This window comes from Lepidochelys kempii, chromosome 10 (assembly GCF_965140265.1).
Source record: "Lepidochelys kempii isolate rLepKem1 chromosome 10, rLepKem1.hap2, whole genome shotgun sequence".
Lineage (NCBI taxonomy): Eukaryota > Metazoa > Chordata > Testudines > Cheloniidae > Lepidochelys > Lepidochelys kempii.
In genome coordinates, this window is record NC_133265.1 from 45,940,505 (window position 1) to 45,961,001 (window position 20,497).

General features: G+C 54.5%; 1 protein-coding gene across 1 annotated transcript in view; it reads right to left on the reverse strand.

Annotated features, from left to right (window-relative positions):
- Positions 1–7,924: 7,924 nt before the first annotated feature.
- The window catches only part of DUOX2 (dual oxidase 2), an 87,339-nt gene continuing 74,766 nt past the window's right edge, over positions 7,925–20,497 (reverse strand). Inside the window, exons 26-37 of the mRNA XM_073363242.1 lie at positions 20,146–20,215; positions 17,357–17,535; positions 16,425–16,655; positions 16,029–16,128; positions 15,677–15,726; positions 15,404–15,531; positions 14,444–14,597; positions 13,552–13,784; positions 12,926–13,084; positions 12,227–12,382; positions 11,494–11,622; positions 7,925–10,001 (exon numbers count right to left, since the gene is read on the reverse strand). Of these exons, the coding sequence (XP_073219343.1) occupies positions 9,879–10,001; positions 11,494–11,622; positions 12,227–12,382; positions 12,926–13,084; positions 13,552–13,784; positions 14,444–14,597; positions 15,404–15,531; positions 15,677–15,726; positions 16,029–16,128; positions 16,425–16,655; positions 17,357–17,535; positions 20,146–20,215 (1,712 nt within the window). The 3' untranslated portion in view covers positions 7,925–9,878. The remainder of the gene's footprint in view (positions 10,002–11,493; positions 11,623–12,226; positions 12,383–12,925; positions 13,085–13,551; positions 13,785–14,443; positions 14,598–15,403; positions 15,532–15,676; positions 15,727–16,028; positions 16,129–16,424; positions 16,656–17,356; positions 17,536–20,145; positions 20,216–20,497) is intronic.

The window sequence follows — 20,497 nt, forward strand, 5'->3', positions numbered from 1 at the left end:
AGCCTTGCCCATATAATCTAGCATTTGATTTGTATATTGCAGCTACTGCCTATTAACCTGTCCATGACAGGTAATTTTAGAATTACAAAAATCCACATTTTAGTTTGTAAATCTATAAAATGAGCAGAGATTAACTGAATCAAAAGCAAGTGCTGACTTCATATGACCAGCAAAACACAGAGAACAGGGAATGCTAACTATCTCCCTCCGGTCTACACATACATACAGAGCTGAAACAGTTCCCTACAAGTCCCCATTCTCTATTACCTGGAGAACAATGAGGTATTTACATGCTGCAGGCTATGCACTGACATACAAGGGCAAAATGCCTGTATGTACACACATAATAGCTACACACACAGTGCTGCAGTGTAATAGCTTGCTAACCCAAGTAATACTTGGGCAGTTCTTTAGTGATCCCAGACAGCACAGCCCAAATCCCAGCCCTAGGCCTGGACTGTAAGTCAAAGTAAAGGCATGTCCCCATGACCCACTGACTCGCATTCTTCACATTTGAAATGGCAGCCTCATCAGGGTAAAGCAGCATGACCTGCAGCCAGCAGAAAGAAGGGGAACTTTTGTCCATCTTGAGATGAGTCCTCTTTAGCTGGGTTAAAGAGCCTGCCATGGCTTTGGGCTGGGCAGGTCAGGATATGGCTGGGCTTTGGGCGGCTGAGTCTCCAGCGTAGTGCTGGCGGAGTATAATGAGGCGCAGCACATCACCAGTGCATGGAGCATGGAGGGTGGGCATGTTTAACTGGTTTGAAAAACCATTTCACAAATAGGTCCTAGAATGGGATTTAACTCTAGTGCTGGTGGAACTCCCGGCATCTGCTGCCACACACATCAGGTTCAGCCTTGCCCCATAGACACAGTGAGCTGGCTTCACACCTGCCCCACTCCTTGCGTTGCCATTTACCCCTGGCAAAGGGGCTGTCTGCAGGACCACGTGCATACTTGTAAATGTGCAGCACAGTGGAAAAGCAGGCCATCAAGCCAAGTCTTGACCAGCTTCTCTGCTCCAGCCTCTTGCCTTCTCAGGACCACCCCCTCGAACTGTGGGGAGCCAGTGCAGGCTGGGGTGTGCTGCGTTACTAGGACCTCATGCGTCTCGCAGGCGAGCTTCTGTGTTATCCCCATTGGGTCATTGCAGGATGGGCAGCCTCACGCCTAGATCCACTGAGTTGCAGTGATCAGCCTGGAATGAACAAATGCTGTGGCTTGGGCTGAATTTGCTGGGAGGTTGTGAACAGCCCTGATCTGATGGCATGGTGACTTTGGGGTGGACAACACTGTGGGGTGTCTGGAACAAACATGGGTGCCCTTCAGGGCAGGTTTGAATACATTTGCCCTGACATGTGTTTTCTCCTAGCCCACTCCAAAGGCCTATTCCAGCCGGGCAATGGAATAATTTTGAATGTGGTTCTCACTGCTTCAAAGCTAGTCAGCGGACAGGCACACACCGATTTGCTCCTGCTTTGGAAGGGCAGCAGCGTGAGCTCCTGGGCTGTGTTGCAGAGGGTGAAGCCTCTGCATCGTCTCCCAACGATCAGCTCCTCAGTATTTCCAGGGGTCACCTGGCATGAGTGCTGCAACTGACACTTCCCGCTGTGACAGGTGCTTCCTTATTTACATTTCTCCCCAGTTTCACCGGCAAAAACCAGTTACGAAAGGGGAAGGGGCTTTAAGAAGGAAGAGAGGGGAGTTCACATCTTGAAGGATTGTGTAAGTTGGGGCAAAATCTCAACCCTTTTTTTTTTTCCAGTTGAGATTGTCCCCAGGCAGCGATTACTTCCTCTTCAGGTCTGTAAGTTAATACCAAGTTATGACTTGATCTTTGTTTCCTGAGTCAGTGCTGTGGCAAAGAGCCAGCTGTCAAGGTGGCTAGTAATTAAATGGATCGTTGCCTTTTTCAGGTAAAAGTGAAACAATGTAAAAAGTACGTGCTCACGTGCATGTGTGTTCACGTGGGTCAGGGGCCAGCTCCACGGGCCCATCACGCCAGCAGAGAAGCAGGCGGACAATCGTCAAAAATGGGCTGGTCTCGCTTTCTGTCAGGCCTGGAAGGAGGGCGGGAGGTTATCAAACTAGATGTCACCCAATAGTTCCTGTGCAAGGCAATTTGGGGGGACCAGTCAAAGAACCAAGTGCTGCAAGGCCTGGACCATGGAATTTGTAATAAAATGTCTCTGGATTTAGCCCTTTCCCCTTAGAAAGGCATATCCTAGCTACCGCTCTGCTGGTCCATCTCGCTGCTATTGCAGACCCAGCATGAGGCAAGCCTGAGCTGCTCAATTCAGCCAGGTAATGGCTTGCCCAGCTCAGGAATAGCTTGAGCCCAGGTACAGATCTGTGGCCATTTGAGCACCTCAGAGGGGTCACGATGCTGTGGGCCATGGCTAGTGATAACTTCACAGTACCGACAGGGCTAGCAGGCAGGTCCTTCTTCCCCAAGGCCAGAGGCACCCACCACTTGAGGCACAGGAGAATCTCTTGCACCTCTAGCAGTAGAGGGCCTATGAGACACAGTTGAAAAGAGGGTAGGGTCTGATTAGACGCTAGCTGGTGCAGTACAGTGCACCGCCTTGGCACCCTATATTTATATACATTTAGGCTGAGATTTGTCAAAGCTGCCTAATGGATTTGGAGCCCCAAGTCCCATTACATTTCCAGGGGTGCAGGCACCCAGTTCCCTCATGGGCAGCTTCTCTGCCCCCTCAGGGACAGCTTCTCTGCCCCAGGCCCAGGGTCCCGCCCACTCACCCAGAGAGGAACACAGATGTAGTTAGACAGGTACCAGAGGGGCCCCTGCCTGCTTCCCTGGCTAAGAGAAGCCTTGGTGCTACAGGACAGGATGGGCCACCCCCCCTTGTAATGTCTGCTGCCTTTTTCTGCAGCCATATTAGGAGAGCAGAAGCCATGAGCCAAGAAGCAGAAAGACACATCCTCACTTTCCTTCTAAATTACATCAAAACAATGTAATATCGGGCTGGTCAGAAGTCCCCACTCCAACAGTACCCACCATCACCAGAGAAAGAAACAGATCTTAAGACTTTTAAAGAAAACTTTGAGGGCATTCTGCCTGGCAAGGAACCACTCCTCAACAGTTGTGGGTGTGAAATCGCTACTTCTTTATTGTTTTGCCTTTGTGGTCCCCACTTCACTATTGTTTATCTGTAGGGTCTCTCTCTGGTTCTTCAATTGTTTGTTTGTTACGTAACTAACTTTGCAAGGTGTCAGTCGACTAAGGTGGTGGGGGATGATTGGTTAAAGAATTGTTTCATAGTGGGCTAGGATGGGTACAGCTAAGCAGGACTCAAGTTTCACTATATAACCTGGGGTCCAAAGGGAAGTGCTTTGGCAGCAACTCCAGGACACAGCCCACGATCAGAGCTGCCAGACCTCACACTCTGCTGCTAACAATATCATGCAAAAGCTGGAATCCCTGGATGATGTGATCCTGACTGGCCACCAGGAAAAGTTCATCTGCCTTATTGGCAGTGGTGAACATTGTATGCTTGGTGTGTGCATTCTGTTTTGGTGATGATTAATAAATAGAGGTTAAGGCTATTACTGTGTAAGGCAGGGGTTTGCAAACTGGGGGTCGGGACCCCTCAGGGGGTCGTGAGGTAATTACATGGGGTGTCACAAGCTGTCAGCCTCCACCCCAAACCCTGCTTTCCTTCCAGCATTTATTATGGTGTTAAATATATTTTTTAAGTGTTTTTCATTTGCTTCAGAGCAGGGAGGGCAGCGCACCCACAGCCTCTCCCCATGGCTTGTGCTCTGGAGCGCGGCCTCAGGGTGGCCCTGGGCTATCAGGCATGGCTGCTGGCTCCTGCACGCTGCAGCTTGCGCGGCTTTGCTGACATGGATGCCTGCTCTTAAGGGCCACACAAGGGGGTGCTGCCCTGTGGCGAGAGGGCGCCTGTGTCTCTCGCCCCGTCACAGCCTGGGCCTCGCGCAGAGCTCAATGGTTTCTGACTCGCCATGGTTCCCGTTACTGCTGTGACGCGTCAGGACCGGCGCTGATGTTAGCACCGGCAGGGGTCTGCACAGGGGCACATACCCTGCTCAGTGGCCTCCAGCACTCCCTGTTCCTGAGCGTGACAGGCTCAGCATCTTAGGCAGCCCGCTGAGGAGATCTAAGAAGCCATGTCCCCTGCATTCAGGCAGCTGTTTGGGCAACCCACCACCTCCCAAGACGCCCCGCTCCGTGATGCTGGGCCTTCGGGGTGACAAGGCTGGTTCCCCAAAGTGCCTTGTGTCCTTCGGACCTGGGTGAGCAAATTAGTCATGGAACCCTGTGGCTGCCGGTGGGGGCATGCAGGCTGCCAACAAGCCCAGCTGTGCTGCGCCTCAACAATAACCACAGGCCGGTTACACGGCAAACACGCCCCGGACTGTGTCATGCACCCACTCTGGAGGAGCAGCAGCCAGCGTGGGGCTAACGGCCTCCATGGGGCTCAGCCAAGCCCTGTGCCAGGGGCTGGGAGAGGCTGCAGCAGACAAGGGCATAGAGTCAGTGCTAAGGGGGCTGCAGGGAGTTTCCTTTTTGTAGCCTTTGTTTTTATTTAACGTTAATTGGAGAGCTGTGATAGTACATCATTGAGGGTTCGGCTCTGGCAGCTCCAGCCTCATGTTCCACCGCGTTCGTTCGGCCTGGTTTCGAGCTAGAGCTCATGGGAACACATGAAACCACAGGCGAGTAACACAGGCAATCACAAGAACAAGGGCCACTCTCTTTTATTAAACTTACCAACAGCATTATGAAAGTCACAGCATAGACAACCCCTAGATCTAGCCATGCACCAGTTACAACTACAGCTAGCCTTACAGCCTCCTAGACAGCGTTAGGGGCTGATGGGTCTCTTATGGATTGATCATCAGGGAAGGGCTGAGCCCAGCTGGCGTTCTCTGACAGCAAGTGCCATTTTGCCGCTCTGGGCACCCCCTTTTTATAATGTGATTCTGCCTATACTGATGTTCTGGGCATGTCCATGAATGTATCACCCCCCCTCTTTTCCTTATTGGGCTGATGTTGTCCTAGAAACTTAAGGCACCCTGGTTTCTGTAGGCTGTGTAGGTTCTCTTTTTCCTCACTAGCACTGCAGCACCACCTGTATCCTGTGGTTAAGACACATGTTGGAGCCGGATATGCCTCTACAGCATTTCTGTGATTTAAAATGAATCTTCCAGCTGATTTTTCACATATTACCATGCGGTATCTCTTGCCCCATCATTTTAGGGCATTGGTTAGTCTTCACTCATTTACTTATGTCAGCATTTCTTATCTCCAAGGCCTAAAATAGCTAAGCTAAAATCTTACAGGCGTCAGCCTCCGGGGCTTGCGGTTCAGCCTTTCTTACTTACATGATTCCCTCTAAAATACCGATCAATCTTATGCGTCTATAATCCTACAACTTAATGCTAACATACAATGATTATACATCACAGGACATGTGTGTATCAGGAGTGTTGTAAGCACAACACGAGAAGTAATTCTTCCGCTCTACTCCGCGCTGATACGGCCTCCGCTGGAGTGTCGTGTCCGGTTCTGGGCGCCACATTTCAGGAAAGATGGGGACAAATTGGAGAAAGTCCAGAGAAGAGCAACAAAAATGATTAAAGGTCTAAAAGACATTATCTATGAAGGAAGACTGAAAAAATATGTTTGTTTAGTTTGGAAAAGAGAAGTCTGAGAGGGGACGTAACAGTTTTCAAGTACGTAGAAGGTTGTTACAGGGAGGAGAGAGAAAAATTGTTCTCTTTAACCTCTGAGGATTGGACAAGAAGCAATGGGCTTAAATTGCAGCAAGGGAGGTTTAGGTTGGACATTAGGAAAAACTTCTTAACTGCCATGGTGGTTAAGCACTGGAATAAATTGCCTAGGGAGGTTGTGGAATCTCCATCATTGGAGATTTTTAAGAGCAGGTTAGATAAACACCTCTCAGGGATGGTCTCGATAATACTTAGTCCTGCCATGAGTGCTGGGGACTGGACTAGACGACCTCTCAAGGTCCCTTCCAGTCCTATGATCAAATGATTCTATGTTAATCGTAAATGAATAATAAACTAAAACCACTGACTACATTTTGTTAGTCCCTGGCCTGCCAGGGCCAGGCTCATTTCAGTTTGAGTTGTTGGAGCCTTGTGACGGGTGCTAATATACACTGGCCCCTGGGACATGTGCCCCTGTCACAGCCCCAGTCAAGCCCGCTTCTTGGCTACTCACCAGACTCTGGGGCCTGGGTGTTTTAAGCCTGAAAAGCTTAGGGCCTCTGATCACAGTCTTGGGGTGCAGCTCTTCTATCACCCTCTCCTGAAAGTTGCAACCCCATGGCCAAGTCCCTGCTGGCACCAGCACTCAGCCTCCCTCCCTGATAGTTCGAACACCCACACTCCCAGCGCTCCACCTGACAGCCTGGGCCCGCTGGGCTATCGCTTCAAGGAGCAGGTGCAAACACTTCAAACACACACACTGACTTTGCACAAGAGTCTGACTCACCATTGCTCTGTCTTTAATCGCACAAGACTCCCAGAGTGACACAGTGTGAATAAACCCTACACCCATGATCCTGCTTCCGGTTCCGCCCCCCACTCCAGAACATTCTTTGGGGGTTGTCTGGGGCCAGCCAGGGTCCTCCTGCTGCAGTGCATGGCTGTGATTCTGAACCATGGAGCCTCCCCCCACCCCAATTCACCCCCTCTGATCTTGGTGGTCCGTCCCCCTTCCCTTCAACTGCCACAACTCCTGTGCATCTCACTGAATCGTCCCCTGTAAGTCCTTTTATAGCCTTTCAGAACCTGGTGGCTCCCAGGGCAGCCTCTGAGAATGATCCTAGACCTTAACCAGGTAACTTCATTGCCAGGCAGCCATTCCTCAACACACCCAGGGTCCTGCTTGGAGGCCAACTGTCTGGAACATTTGTATTTGAATAGAGGACCAGCCTGATTTAATGCCCCCTCTTTTGTAAACCCTGCATCACTGCCCCTTGGAATTTAAGTCCGGCCTGGCAGTACCAGGACAACAGAGGGGAAGACCCCATCCCATCCAAAGTGACGTCTGCAGTCCGACACACATACATACAGAGCACCCCCACCCCCCCAGGCCAACGCCTTCATACATTGTACAGATTCCCGCATTATCCTAACCCCTCTGCCGCCCCCCATAGAGGAGCTGAGTCTGCTACGGCCCTGCCCACAGACCTTGGCCCCTTAGCTCACATCGTAGAAACTTGGGCTTTTAGCTCTGAAGGTTCCCTGGCTACATCCCTGCTGTCAGCCGAGAGGTGACCATTACAACACCCTCCTGCAGATACCACCCGTGCTCATTACAGAACATGATCTTCAATCGTTCTTGCTAGCTTCACATCGTCGAGTTCAATGCTGTCATGCTGGAGCTGTGCCATCGGCTGCTTCCTGTGCATTGACCAAGCCGGAGGGAACAAACGCAGCTTCTTGATAAGCACATAAGAACAGCCATACTGGGTCAGACCAAAGGTCCATCTAGCCCAGTGTCCTGTCTACCAACAGTGGCCAATGCCAGGTGCCCCAGAGAGAATGAACAGAATAGGTAATCATCAAGTGATCCATCCCCTGTCACTCATTCCCAGCTTCTGGCAAACAGAGGCTAGGGACACCATCCCTGCCCATCTTGGCTAATAGCCATTGATGGACCTATCCTCCATGAACTTATCTAGATCTTTTTTTAACCCTGTTATAGTCTTGGCCTTCACAACATCCTCTGGCAAAGAGTTCCACAGGTTGACTGTGCGTTGTGTGAAGAAATGCTTCCTTTTGTTTTAAACCTGCTACCTATTAATTTCATTGGGTGACCCCCGATAAGAAGAGATTGCTACATATCAAATAACGAACCCCAATAATTACTAAAGACAAGAGAATGATTCCGCAGTTAACCAGTTTTATTTTGGAAGTGCCTTAAAATCAGTCATTTGAATTTACACATTCACAGCTCATCGAGATTAATGATTTCACTTCCCAGCTTTGGTTCTGAGGCATGGAGCGTAACATTCACAATTCACAAAAAGGGTATTTTAATGCTTGGACAGTTTGCAGTAATCGTTATTGTCATTCTTTCAAAGGCATGAATACTCAGCTAGCAAATTACGCTGGGCTGTTGGGTGATATGCCAACAAAAATAAGAGCTATGGGCTTAGCCATTAAATACAGAAAGGGAACAGACAAAAATGAGTCAGACTTTCAGAGCAGCAGCAGCAAATGCAATGAATTAATAGTTTCTTTCAGAAGCAGCCAGCAAGCCCTGGTTTAATGCATGCAATTACTCCAATACAATTCACGCCAAACGAGGGAGCCACACTTCTCTGTGTCCTAGCGGGAGCAGGTGAGAGCTGGGCAAATGGTGGAAATGTGTTTGAATGGGAAAGCAAATGGCGATTCATCCCTCGTAGGAGCAGGAAACAGGCTGCCTTGTGGGGATGGATACAGTCATTAGCAGAGGGGGGAATGTTCCCCCCCGTAGGGGTGCAGCACATGCTCTAGGCACCACTTACATCCCACGCCAGCCCAGTGGAATGAACCCCTTTTCACTCTATTCCAATGGCTCAGGCCCACCCAGAAGCCCTTTCAGGGGGGCCCAGCAACCAGCTCCATCCTGGATTTACTTGCAAGCATCCCAGTGCTCTTTGTACTGGTGTTTGCAGGCTGAAAAGCCTCCCAAGGCCCTTAGCTGAGGATTCCCTTCAGCTGGAGTTGTGCAGACACCCTCCCTGCCCAAAGCACCCTGGTGTGGCTCTGCTGGTTTCCCCAAGGTGATCCTCTTTCCACCCTCCCTAGCACAGCACACTGCTGCAGGCCACCGTCCTTGGACATGGACATGCTGGTGCTGAGTTCCTCTGAGAGCTGGGCTGGGGCAGGCAAGGGCCACGTGACACCCTCAAAAAGGGGGGTCCAGGGCCCCAAGTGAACAAATTGCCCCAGGTCCTCCCAGGTGTTCTGCTTCCTCCCCCTCTGGCTCCCCCGCCCAGCCCGCATTGCTGCTTGGAGTCACAGAGATGCAATTTCTCTGTGTTAGATTGTTGTTTGAGTGCAGGCTAAAGTCTGGCCCTAGTGAAGTTAATGGCAGCTTCGCCATTAAAATCAGTGGGGCAGAATTGCGCCTGAGGGCTCTTTTATCTGAAGACTTTAAATTCCATAAGATTTGCAATTCGGTGGCTTAATGTCAGTGTCTCACTGTGAGATTCCTGCCACTGCTCTGGAGCACAGCGGAGTGGCGGAGTTGTGTCTCTCTCTCTCACTCACTCACATACACCCCCCTGTTCTGGGGAGCTGGCCACAGGGAAGTAGGGCAGAGATCCAGGAGGACTGCATTCCAGTGATGCTACCCTGGAACAGAAGCCCCTTTTTTCAGGGCCTCTGTGACGCAGCACGAAGCTGCCAGATGCCAGTACAGAGACTGACGCAGTACCAATCAATCAGTTCATCGGTTCCTAAGGTCAGACGCACACAAAAGACATGCGTGACAGGACCTGGTGGGTCCCAACGGGATGGAAGAGCAGTGCTGCCTGGCTGGCTACACTGCCGTTGGGGTTTCCATAAATCACAGGCAAAGCCGTTCCCTGCTGGGCAGTGAGCTCCAGGAACCTGCTGCCAGTGCAGTGCAGATCCCCAGCATCCTTGCGATTCGCTCCTGGGACAGCACGGCTCCAGGAGAGCATCTCCGTGAGGCTGTACAGGGGACGTGCCATGGACACCCAGCAGCTCCCGTCTGAAAAGTGGCAGGGAACCTTTCCCAGGACTCTGGAAGCACTGAGTTCACATAGCAGCTGGCCCCATGGTAGCCCAGGGAACCGCACTCAAGCTTGGGCAGGGCTGTGTGTCTGTGGGTGGGGGGCAGGTTAGAAGTTCTCATAGTGATGCACAAAGTAGGTCTGGTCCAGTTTGTTGATCTGCTGACAGGCTTGCTCCACGTTCTTGGTCATCCCCGGGGGGCCGCAGCTGAACACGCCAATCTTCCACACCTGGGGAAGCAGGGGCATCAAGTAACAGAGCCTCTGAGAGCAAGGGGCTCCCACAGTCAGTCCTCTGCACTGGCCTGGCTCGTCACACCAGCAGTCTCCGTTCTGCCAGAGGCTCAGAGCAGTTCACCCTGCTGCCCTCAGGTGCCAGCTCTGGTTTCCTCCCACCAGCAGGAGGGGTGGGTGGCTCTGCCCCCACTGTGCACGGGATGCTGGGGCCATGTATCTCACACCTCCCCTTCTCTCGGCAGCACCCTCCCTGGTTTGTTGCTCTAGCCCCTGGGAGAGTCCAGGAACTGAACCCGTGGCTAAGGGAAGACTCTGCCCTCAGGCTACACCACCGTCAGCCCAATGCACTTGTACCAGTTTGGCCTGCACCTTGCATGAACGTCCCCCAAAGACACCTCCCTTTAGGAACAGCCTTGACCTTTCTGGCGGGATGGGGAAAACAAAAGCCACGTTTGTTTCTCTGTTCACAACGAGCCTCTTTCCCGGAGCGTCTCAAACACCCCAGCTGGAGTTTCAGCCGCTGGCAGCGCCAAGAACTCGCTGCAGCCATGGCCTCTCCCATCAGCAGTGCACTGGGCAGTACCAGGTCCCATCCCCCTCAGAGCCGGACTGTCCCCGTTTTTGCTACTGTTTTTGTCTAGTTTTCACAATCCCCAAGCAATGGGGCTTCCCCAGCCTGGCACATCCCTCTGCCTTGCCTGCCGGTCAGCCACAAGACATGTCAGTTAATTTCATCCCACTGCTTCTAGTCAGGCCTCCGACATCCCGCCCCACGTTCGCAGGCTGTGGCTTGTCTCCCTTTGCAGAGCTGGCTCTTGTCAGCCTCCCTCACCCATCAATCCCTCCCTGGTCATTTTTGTGGCTCTGCTCTGAGTGTGGCTGAGTTTGTCAGTACTTTCCCAGTGATGGGGTGTGCACGGTCTCCGGGGGCGTCTGGGGCTCTCTGCCCCAGGGCAAGAGGACATTGCGCGTACAGCCCTCCACCGTGTTGGTCTTTCACTGCCATGGCACGGTGCAAACTCACGTCCCCCCAGCAGCCCCAGACGCTTTGGGGATTACGGGTGTGACTCGCTGGCAGGGTGCCAGGCTGCGACGCCCCTGTTCCAAAGGCTTTTGGCTCTTGCTTTGCAGCGGCAGGGCTAAGAGATTTTTGTAACCCTTTGGTGCCCGGACTGGGGTCTGCCTGACAGGACATGGTCAGGAGGGAACATGACCAAGTGGCAGGATCAGCCCGGGCCAGCTGGCATGAGGCTGTCATTTTCCCTGTCAGTGGGTCTGGCAGATGCCTCTCCCCTCCCTTGGCAAGGCTTCAGGATAATCTGCGGCCCAGCCCCACCCTTTGAATATTTGGGAACGTTTCCTCCAGGCCCTTGGGAGCTCCCAATGCTGCACACAGGGCTCCCCCCCCGGCACATTGCTCAGCTGCCAGCTCCTACACCCCTTGCTTGGCAGAGATCGGTGGGGGCGAAGGCCGGCTGGCACTGACCTGGGGATGAACCTCCTGCAGGGACTTGAAGAAGGGCACGAAGGGGGGCCGCCCGAAGTGCGTGATGGAGCGCAGCCCCGTGAACAGGCTCCGGTTCAGCACCTTCTGGAAGTGTCGCTCACAGATGTACTGAAAGGAGAAAGGTGCCATGGGTCAGGGAGGGGAGGTGGGCAAGGGCAGGGCCTCTCTGCTCTAACATGGCCCAGGGGGGCCGAACCAGCATGCAGCAGCACTGGGACCAGGGACACGGCACAGGGGACGGGCCCAGCACAGAGCGGCACTGGGACCATGGACACGGCACTGGGACCACGAACACGGCACTGGGACCAAGGACACGACACGGGGGGCGGGCCAGTACAGACTGGCACTGGGACCAGGGACACGGCACAGGGGACGGGCCCAGCACAAAGTGGCACTGGGACCAGGAACACGGCACTGGGACCGGGGACGCAGCATGGGGGGCGAGCCAGTACAGACTGGCACTGGGACCAGGGACATGGCACGGGGGGCTGCCCCACCACAGAGAGGGACTGGGGTCAGGGACACAGCACAGGGTGGGGGAAGGGGGTAGCCCAGAGCAGCACTGGGGCAATGGCTAATCACCTTATGCCCTCTCTCAGTTGGGTCCTGCCCCCCTAGCCCAGCCTTGGCGGAGGTGAAATTGGCCCTGCCCTCTCCCGTATTCGGACCTCCCACTTGGCACAGAGCGGCAGCCCTGGCGCGGGGCACTCACCAGCATGGTGGTGCGCAGGTCGAACTTCTCAGCCAGCTGGGTGATGTAGATGTGCACAGACACCAGGTCGTGCCGGTCGTTCTCCTCCACCTCGCGGATGATGTCAGCCAGCCACTCGAACTGCCGCTGAGTCCGTGTCACCCAGATGAAATAGATCTGAGAGCACAAGAAAGCGGGTCACTAGCAAGGCCCTCGCAACCCCAAGCCAGCCCCTGCTCCGGGGGATCCCCTGCAGCCAGCCCCCACTCCCTAGGTCCCCTCAGCTGGCCCCATCCTGGGGACCCTCCACCGCCAGCCCCACCAGGATCAGCCATGAAAAGTAAAATCTCTGCACTAAGGGAGGCGATAGGTGGCAGCCCAGAGGGGGCGCACTGAGAGTGCTGGGCAAAACTCATGGTGCTGCGTCAGTGAGCATTTCAGAGCCTCTGAGGGAATGGGTTGGGTCCCAGAGACATGCGCAGGGCCAGGGGACAGGCTCTGACAACAGCATCGCGCTGCAGCTATCTGAGACGGAGAGCAAGGGGAGGACAGTGCTGAGACCTCAGAGTGACCTGGAGCAGACAGGCTAAGCCCTACCGCTTGGCCTCGCTGCCCGCTCTCTCCTGAGTGCTGCAGGACTGTTGTCAGACGTTCCTCCCACATCACCAGGGCAGCGAGAGGAGGGGCCCAGGGAGTCCCTCGCACTCTGTGGGCTCTCACCTTCTTGCACGGCATCTTGGAGCTGACCGAGGACTTGAAGACCAGGTCTTTGAGAATGGAGGCGAAGGGAGTTACCCCGATGCCTCCTCCCACCAGCACAGAGACTTCAAACTTGTTCCACTCCTGGTGGCCCTCGCCGAACGGCCCGTCCAGATAGAGCTGGGAAGGAGCCGGTAGTGAGCAACGCTGCCCTGCCCGCGCTGCTGTCTCAGGGAGCAGACCCCAGCTAGCACTGCGCAGAGCGCCCCAGGATGGGGGCAGAGGACATTTTACAAGCAGTGCTCAGAGATCTCTGACACCCCCTTGGGGCAGACAGGAGCCAGGACAGCTATATTTCCTTGGACCATCCCACATGCAGCCAGTGGCAATAGAAACCAGTGCACCAGCCGGGGTAGGATGAAGGACTGAGTCAGCCCATCCAGGAGTGGGACTGGTGGCTCCAAAGAATCTAGCTGCGCTAAGCCAGAAGCTTAGATCTCGGAGCCTGAGCTCCCCCCATGCTACACACAGCTCACTCTGCTGATGCCCGGGTGCTGGCGTTGTCATGCTCGGAGGACTCCACTCTCCAGAGATCTGGCTTTTTCACCCATCCCCAGACTCACAGGGGAGGAAACGCCCGGCTGTACCTTGGGATATCTGCCGATTTCAGCCACAATCTCCGGGGAGTACAGCTCCCGCAACCGGGTGGTCCAGGGCCCTGCAGCTCGGATATGCAGGCTCAGCGCGTCCTCGTGGGGTGCAGAGGTCAGGGTGAACGGGTGGTATTCATTTGTCCCTAGGGACAGGCAGGCAATTCGCACCCACTGCCCAGACTTGTAGTCAAAATCCTGCGGCCGCTGGAACTTGAGATAAGTAACGCCTAAGAGAAGGGCAAAGGTTTTCTTAGCACCTTTCTTAAGATAACAGCTCCTGCTCTGTAAAATCAGCTTCCCCCTGATCTGAGCCATGCCGGGGGTGCTGCACATGGCTCCTTCCTGGGTGGGAGCTGCACATGCACAGAACAGAGGCTCCAACGCTCACCATGCTGCCAGGCCCCGGGTGGGAGCAGGACGGCAGGGGAGGGCTGAGATTGGGTGCAGGGAGAGTCCGGCTGGGTGGTGGTGAAAAGTGGTGTGGTGCTCCCAGCAGAGAAGAGCTTCGCCCTCAGGGGCAGGGCAGCTGAGCAGGCTGCCTGGAGGGTGACGCCAGAGGAAGGCTCCTGGCAGCCTTGTGAGCCTGTGTCTGCTCCTGTTGCTGGCCATGGTTTGGTCTCCAACAGCAGCAGCATGGGGACGTACATTCCAGCGCCACTGCCATGGCTGACGGCCATCGACAGACTTCAGCAGGGATGTACCCATGTGCCTCCTGGTTCAAGGCAGCACAGGCCTGCCCCTGCCAGCCGGAGATAGCTAACCAGGGACACTGAGAGCTCCGAGGCTCCAGATCTCTGCGAAAGCTGGATATACCCCGCAGGCCTGCGGAGGGTCATGCAGACTGCCTGACACGCTAACACCCCCCGAGGAGCCGCCCCCACTGTACCTGAAGGGAGGAGCTCAGCTTTCAGCACACTCATCTCCACCTTCTTCCTGCTCAGGCTGACCAGCTTATCTGCCCCATAGATGAGAGCTGGGATGATGAAATAGATGTGGAAGCGGGGCTGCTGGACCAGGCCGTAGCTGCCATGGATAATGACCTGGGAACACAGCGCCAAACACACCCATGACTGCAGTGCAGGAAACCGCTCAGGTGTTAACGTGCCCCAAATGGAGGAGCGCAATGACAGAGCTACCCAGTGGGCAGTAAGGCTAGGTCAGGCAGGCTAGGTCAGAGGAGCCCTGAGCAGCTGTTAGCTATGACAATAATAATCCCTACTTCTTTGCATCCCCATTCTACAGATGGGGAAACTGAGGAACTGAGCAGGGAGGTGACTTGCCAAAGCTCACCCAGCAGGCCAGTGATTGAGTGCAGACTAGAACCCAGGTCTCCTAAGCCCCAGGCCCATGCTCTACCCACTAGGACCCACAGCCTGCCACATGTGCACTCTCTCTGTGAGCCAGGTTCCAGCACCTGCACGTGCTTTCTAACCAGGCAGCTTGGTGGCTCACGGTGCCATGCTTCAAGCTCTGGGTGCTGAGTGGATTTGCACCCGTCTCTTCTGTACTGACGCATATTCTCTATGCTACCAGTAACATTCATTCTTCCAAGTCTGCAAAACATTCGCCTCCCCTCTGCTTAGCAGCCCCTTCCGCCGCCCAGCTCTGGACCTGTGTGAGTGGAGGACAAATAGTAACTCCCACCTATTGAGTCTAGGTTTGCACACTGTGCTCACCCCCATGGGAGGTGAAAGACTGGTTGGGAAGCCCATCCACCCCCTGTATGTCCCTCCAGCTCCTTGCTAACAGCTGTAAGGAACACTCTACACCAGGTACAAAACAGGCCTCGTGCCCAATAGCCAGAGCGCAAGAGTGAAGCTGGGCCGCAGGACTCCGATCCACGTACCATGATGTAGAGCAGCACGTAGAGGTGGTGCGTGATCCAGAACCCCCGGAAGCTGATGCGCCGAAAGTGATGGGAGGCGAACACGTACATCACCGCCAGAATCAGCAGCAGCAGCACCCCGGTCATGCCTGCCAGAAAGAGGGTTGAAGAATGAGGGGCAAGGGGTCATCAGAATAGCCTGTGCCAAGCTTGGAACCGCTGGGGCGGTGGGTGGGGGAGCTATGCAGACCCCCCCTCACAGAACGCCTGGCATGCACAGATGGTCACCCTTACCTGGGACGGTCTCGAAGAACCACCAGTAGTACTTCTGGGGCATCTGTGACCTAGAGAGGAAAGAGATGACCTAACCCTCTGTCATCAGATCACAGACTTCTCCACAGAACAAACCAAATGCCCACTTTGGTTTCCACTCCACAAATGGCCTCTGACATTGCCCTTTGGGGATGGTGGCCACCCACAGACTGCAGTTTCCCCAAGGAGATCACTTCCCAGGCAGGTTGGATGAGATCTCTCAAGCCATCTAGCCCAGCCCTCTGCATGGCACTGTCCTCCATCTGTGGTCTTACCTAGCTGCTCCTCAAACAGTTGTGCTTTGCCCAGGGCAGGGCCTCCAAAACACACTCACCCATCATCTATGAAGACGTTGGAGAAGAGGCAGGACAGGATGCTGAGTGGGCTGACCGAGAAGATATAGACATTCACTACATGGCCCCCGGTGTGGAGAACTTCAGGACACAGAGACAGAGCAAATACATGGTCAAGCACCGTCATATAGCTGTGCTCGAGAGACCCAAACACACGGATGGAGCTAGGCAACCAATGAGTGCTTTGCAATACAGAGGGGACCCCAATTTTTGCCCGGGTATCTCTGTCTATGTCTAGGGGGGCAGGTCAGTCCTGAATGGCATGGCCCACGTCTGACTTTGGCTGTGCAGGATGTAGAGCGGCTGGCTTTGGGGGATGCCCCATTCTCTGTCAGTATCAGGGCCAGGGGGATCCCCCCACCATGTAGCCAACTCACTTGAAAAGATCAGGGCCGCCATAGCAAGCCAGCGATGGAAGTCCACGGCGGCGTCGAAGGGGATGTAGCGGTTGAGGAAGGTTTCGCGCAGGAAGGTGATGAGGTTGCGGCACATGGTGAGCAGGATGTAGGAGTACATGAAGGAGATGCTGGCTGCCGCCCCCCGGGAGATGACAATGCCCACGTAGGTGGTGTCAGCAATTCCTGTTGCTGGCGATGCAAATGCATAGTCTGCGGACAAAGCAGGGCAGGGGGTTACACACAGGGCGAGCACAAGAGAGTGCGGGGGAGAAGCTTGCTCCCTTTCTGTGTCTCCTTAATAGAGGGGCGACAAACCAGCTCATTTCTCCAAAGGTAAAGGCAGCAGGTCATGGTGGAATGCAGGGGTGGGCTAGCGGGAGACTGGTTATGGCTCTCTGATTCCGAGGGCCAGTCTGTGACAGCTCCATTCTCAGCCCTCCCATGATGTAGAGCAGCCTAGGGGCCTGTCTGAACTTACACCCCTGCTTTATGGGATACCAGTGGAACGTCATGCCAGGGGGGGACTGGCATAGTGGAGGAGGGCTCTGCCATGCACAGGTACAGGAACTAGCCTTGCTAGCTTTATGCCAGGGGAAAGAATGCCACGCTGGCCACTTATGGCCAGAGGCACACCCCTTTGCACTGCGGACAACAGGGACAAGTTTCATTAGAGTCTGGCTGGGGACCTCCATTCTCCTTGTCGTTCTGATGTCAATGTGTGTAACTGATTCATGGACTCCCCTCACTGTCCCAGCCCATCACCCCCCCCCCCATCAGGCTGGCCTAGCACACAGGGCCCTGCTCCTGGCGCACCCCCCAGAAGCGCACATTCCTGCTTCTCTCCTCCCTGGATGGTGGCGCTCTGAGCTGCCCCGTCAGCAGGGGACGTTCTATGCTAGCTGGCCACTCACAATATGCTCTCTCCGCAAACACGCCGGCAGTGATGGCGGAGAACAGAACCACGCAGGCAATGTGGCGCCGGTAATTCTCAATGAAACGCTTGAACTGCTGGATCTTCTGGTGAACTTTGCTCCGCTGGTATTTTGTCCTTTGGGCCTCGGTGTATAAATGTGGCTGGGGAGGTATTGCCCTAAAAAGAATAGTCGTCAGCTCACGGTTAAACAAACGCAGCACTCTTCCCACCAGAGTGGAGGGCAAAACTCCAGTGGACTGCGAGCAAGCAGGGGTTAGATCAGTCACATAACCACAGGGACCATGCAGTTCCTGAATGCCACTCAGTGCGCAGGCTCCTTGGGGCAAAGATTCTTTCACTACGTGTCTGAGCAGCAGCTAGTACGTTGGCTGGGCTGGCATTTCCGCTCGCTCCTGTGATACAGCCAATGAATGAGAGTAGTAAAATGGTGCAAATGTGTGTCAGGTGATGCCATCTGGCAGAGTTATATGGGGATTTATAACAACTAATAATCAGATAAGCGTAACAACTTAATAAAGGCAGATAGATACGCTTTAAAGGACAGCCATAAAAGGACATTAATTACAGTAATGGGAAACCTCACTAAGGGCAGGGCAGAAGGCTGGGAACTCCAACGGCAGATCTCTAAATTCATAGGAGTTCCAATGTTGCTCCAGGGCATGTTCCTTCCCTGGGTGACGGTTGGTGTCACTGCAGCTGTGGGTCTGGGCCTCGCCCCTCTCCCGCTCGTTGGGAGAGAGTTAGGGTGAACAAGCAGAGGGAGACCATACGTCCCGTTTTGATTTGAACAGTCCCTTTTTTAAGCTCTGTCTCAGCCGTCCAGACTTCTTTGGCAAGAGTGGGCATTTGTCCAGTTTGCTCTTGGCAGCCCCATGCAGGGGGAGAGACAGGGATTGGGTGAGAGGCAGGCAGGCTCGAGCAAGCAGCAACACCAGCCCCAGCCTCACGAGGGGTGGGGAAGACAGGCAGGCAGGCTCCAGCAAGCAGCAACACCAGCCCCAGTGTCGCGAGGGGTGGGGAAGGCAGGTAGGCAGAGCTTGGGCAATCAGTGACACCAGCCCCGCAGGGGAAGGAGGGACAGGGCTTGGGCAAGTGGCTTGGGCCAGCCCCACGCGCTGTCCCGTTTTCCCTTTGGGAAATATGGTTACCCTAAGCAGAGGCCCCCGAGAGCAGGGAGATGATGTGCGGTGGAGTCCCCTACCCAGGGGAGCTCGGGACTGACCTAGCTCAGAACTGCCCCCAACCCCAGGCCCAACTTCGACTGGACCCGCTCAGCCAAAGAGACACGTTCCTCACAAACTGGCTCCTTTCCTGACCGACCTGACTGGAGTTGGACGCATTGCGACTACTCAATGGGCCGGATTCTGACACCCTTACACCCACAGCGCAGCCACTGGCTCCTCGTGCAGGTCCACTGAAATTAGTGACAGGTTTCAGAGTAACAGCCGTGTTAGTCTGTATTCGCAAAAAGAAAAAGAGGACTTGTGGCACCTTAGAGACTAACCAATTTATTAGAGCATAAGCTTTCGTGAGCTACAGCTCACTTCTTCAGATGCATATGCATCTGAAGAAGTGAGCTGTAGCTCACGAAAGCTTATGCTCTAATAAATTGGTTAGTCTCTAAGGTGCCACAAGTCCTCCTTTTCTTTTTGTGAAATTAGTGAGGCTACCCCAGGTGTTAGGCACTACTCAGCCTGGGGAAGGGCATCAGAAACCAGTGCTTAGTAACTGCGTGTGGCATGCAGAGAAGGGCAGGGGTGCTCATGCCATGCTGTCATCCTACCCGAATGCCAAAACTGATAGTTGCTTTCTTCCTCCCTAGAGGGCCCCTGAAGTTTCAACTGGATCCAGATTCCTTCTTCACTTCCTGCCCTAACTGGTGTTTTATTTTATAATCCAAGCCAATCTGATACAAAGTCGCACAGCCATAATACACATAATGCTCCGGGGCCCTTTTTACAGTCACCGTCCATAGAGAACAGCTGCATTAGAAAGGCATCAAACAGGAAACACCTGAGCCAAAGCCTGACCCCTCAGGCAGCCGGCTCAGAGGCTCAGGCTAGCGCCCAAGGATTGAGGGGGGGCATACGCATTTCTTGCCCATCCTCTTCCCCAGCTCTGGCCTCTCGCACTCCACAAGCTGTGCCGTGGTTTCGAGCTGGGGCTTTCTCCCTGGTTGGGATTGTGCTGCCAAAGGAACTATTTATAAACCAGAGATGCCTCTGTGGATAATCTGCGTAGCATGGCTCAGAGCCAGATGTGAGGGAATGAGGCTTTGGAAAGCAGCCGGGCACACTGGGCTCTTGTGCCGGGAGGCCAGAGCATGCCAGGTTCTCCTGCAGCGGGAGCCTGGCAGGTTGGGTTATTGCATGCTTATACTGCAGCGTCAGGAGCCAGACCCGCCAGGCCAGGGGAGCCAGAGGGCTCCCCAGAGCAGAAGGCTGCACGTTCCCATGATGCAGTGTAAGCCTGGGGGTTCTATACCAGAAATCTCATGTGAAATCCGGCTCTTGACAAGCTACCATGTGAACTCAGCAGCCAGCCGAGGCTGGAGTCATGGGGAGAGACAGGAGGAGCCGTGTTCTCCCTTACTGGGCTTGCAGCTGGCCTGCTCCCAGACACACGCTGGAGCTTCAGAAGCAGCCACTTGCCTTCCCTCTCTCCCCTCATCCTGCTGGGGCAGCGGCTGAGTCCGAGCGTGCTAGTAGGGAGGAGAGGGGTTGGGAAGACAGAAAGGCAGGCCCCAGGCCAGTGGGCACAGCTTACCCGTTGGTATTGGGCCGGTTTATGAAGGAGACGCGGTTGCTCATGTTTTGCCTGAACACGTCTGGAACTCCTGTGGGGAGGAGAAAGGACAAAGGTGTGACACGGAGACTACGCGTCCAGAAACGCCCCAATCATGCCCCTGGGCTCTCTGCTTGGGGGGGGAGGGGCTCTGCTGGGACGGGCAGCCTGCTTTGCTTGAGAGAAGGGCCAGCTTGTTGAGTCTCCGCAGCAGAAGGCAACTTCCCCACCTTATAGTGAATGGCACCTCTGTGGGTTGCGGCTGGAAAACAGACGCTGGAGGAAAGACAGGACTTCACTCTGCCCTCCAGTGCCAGCCACCCCAGCCCAGCTG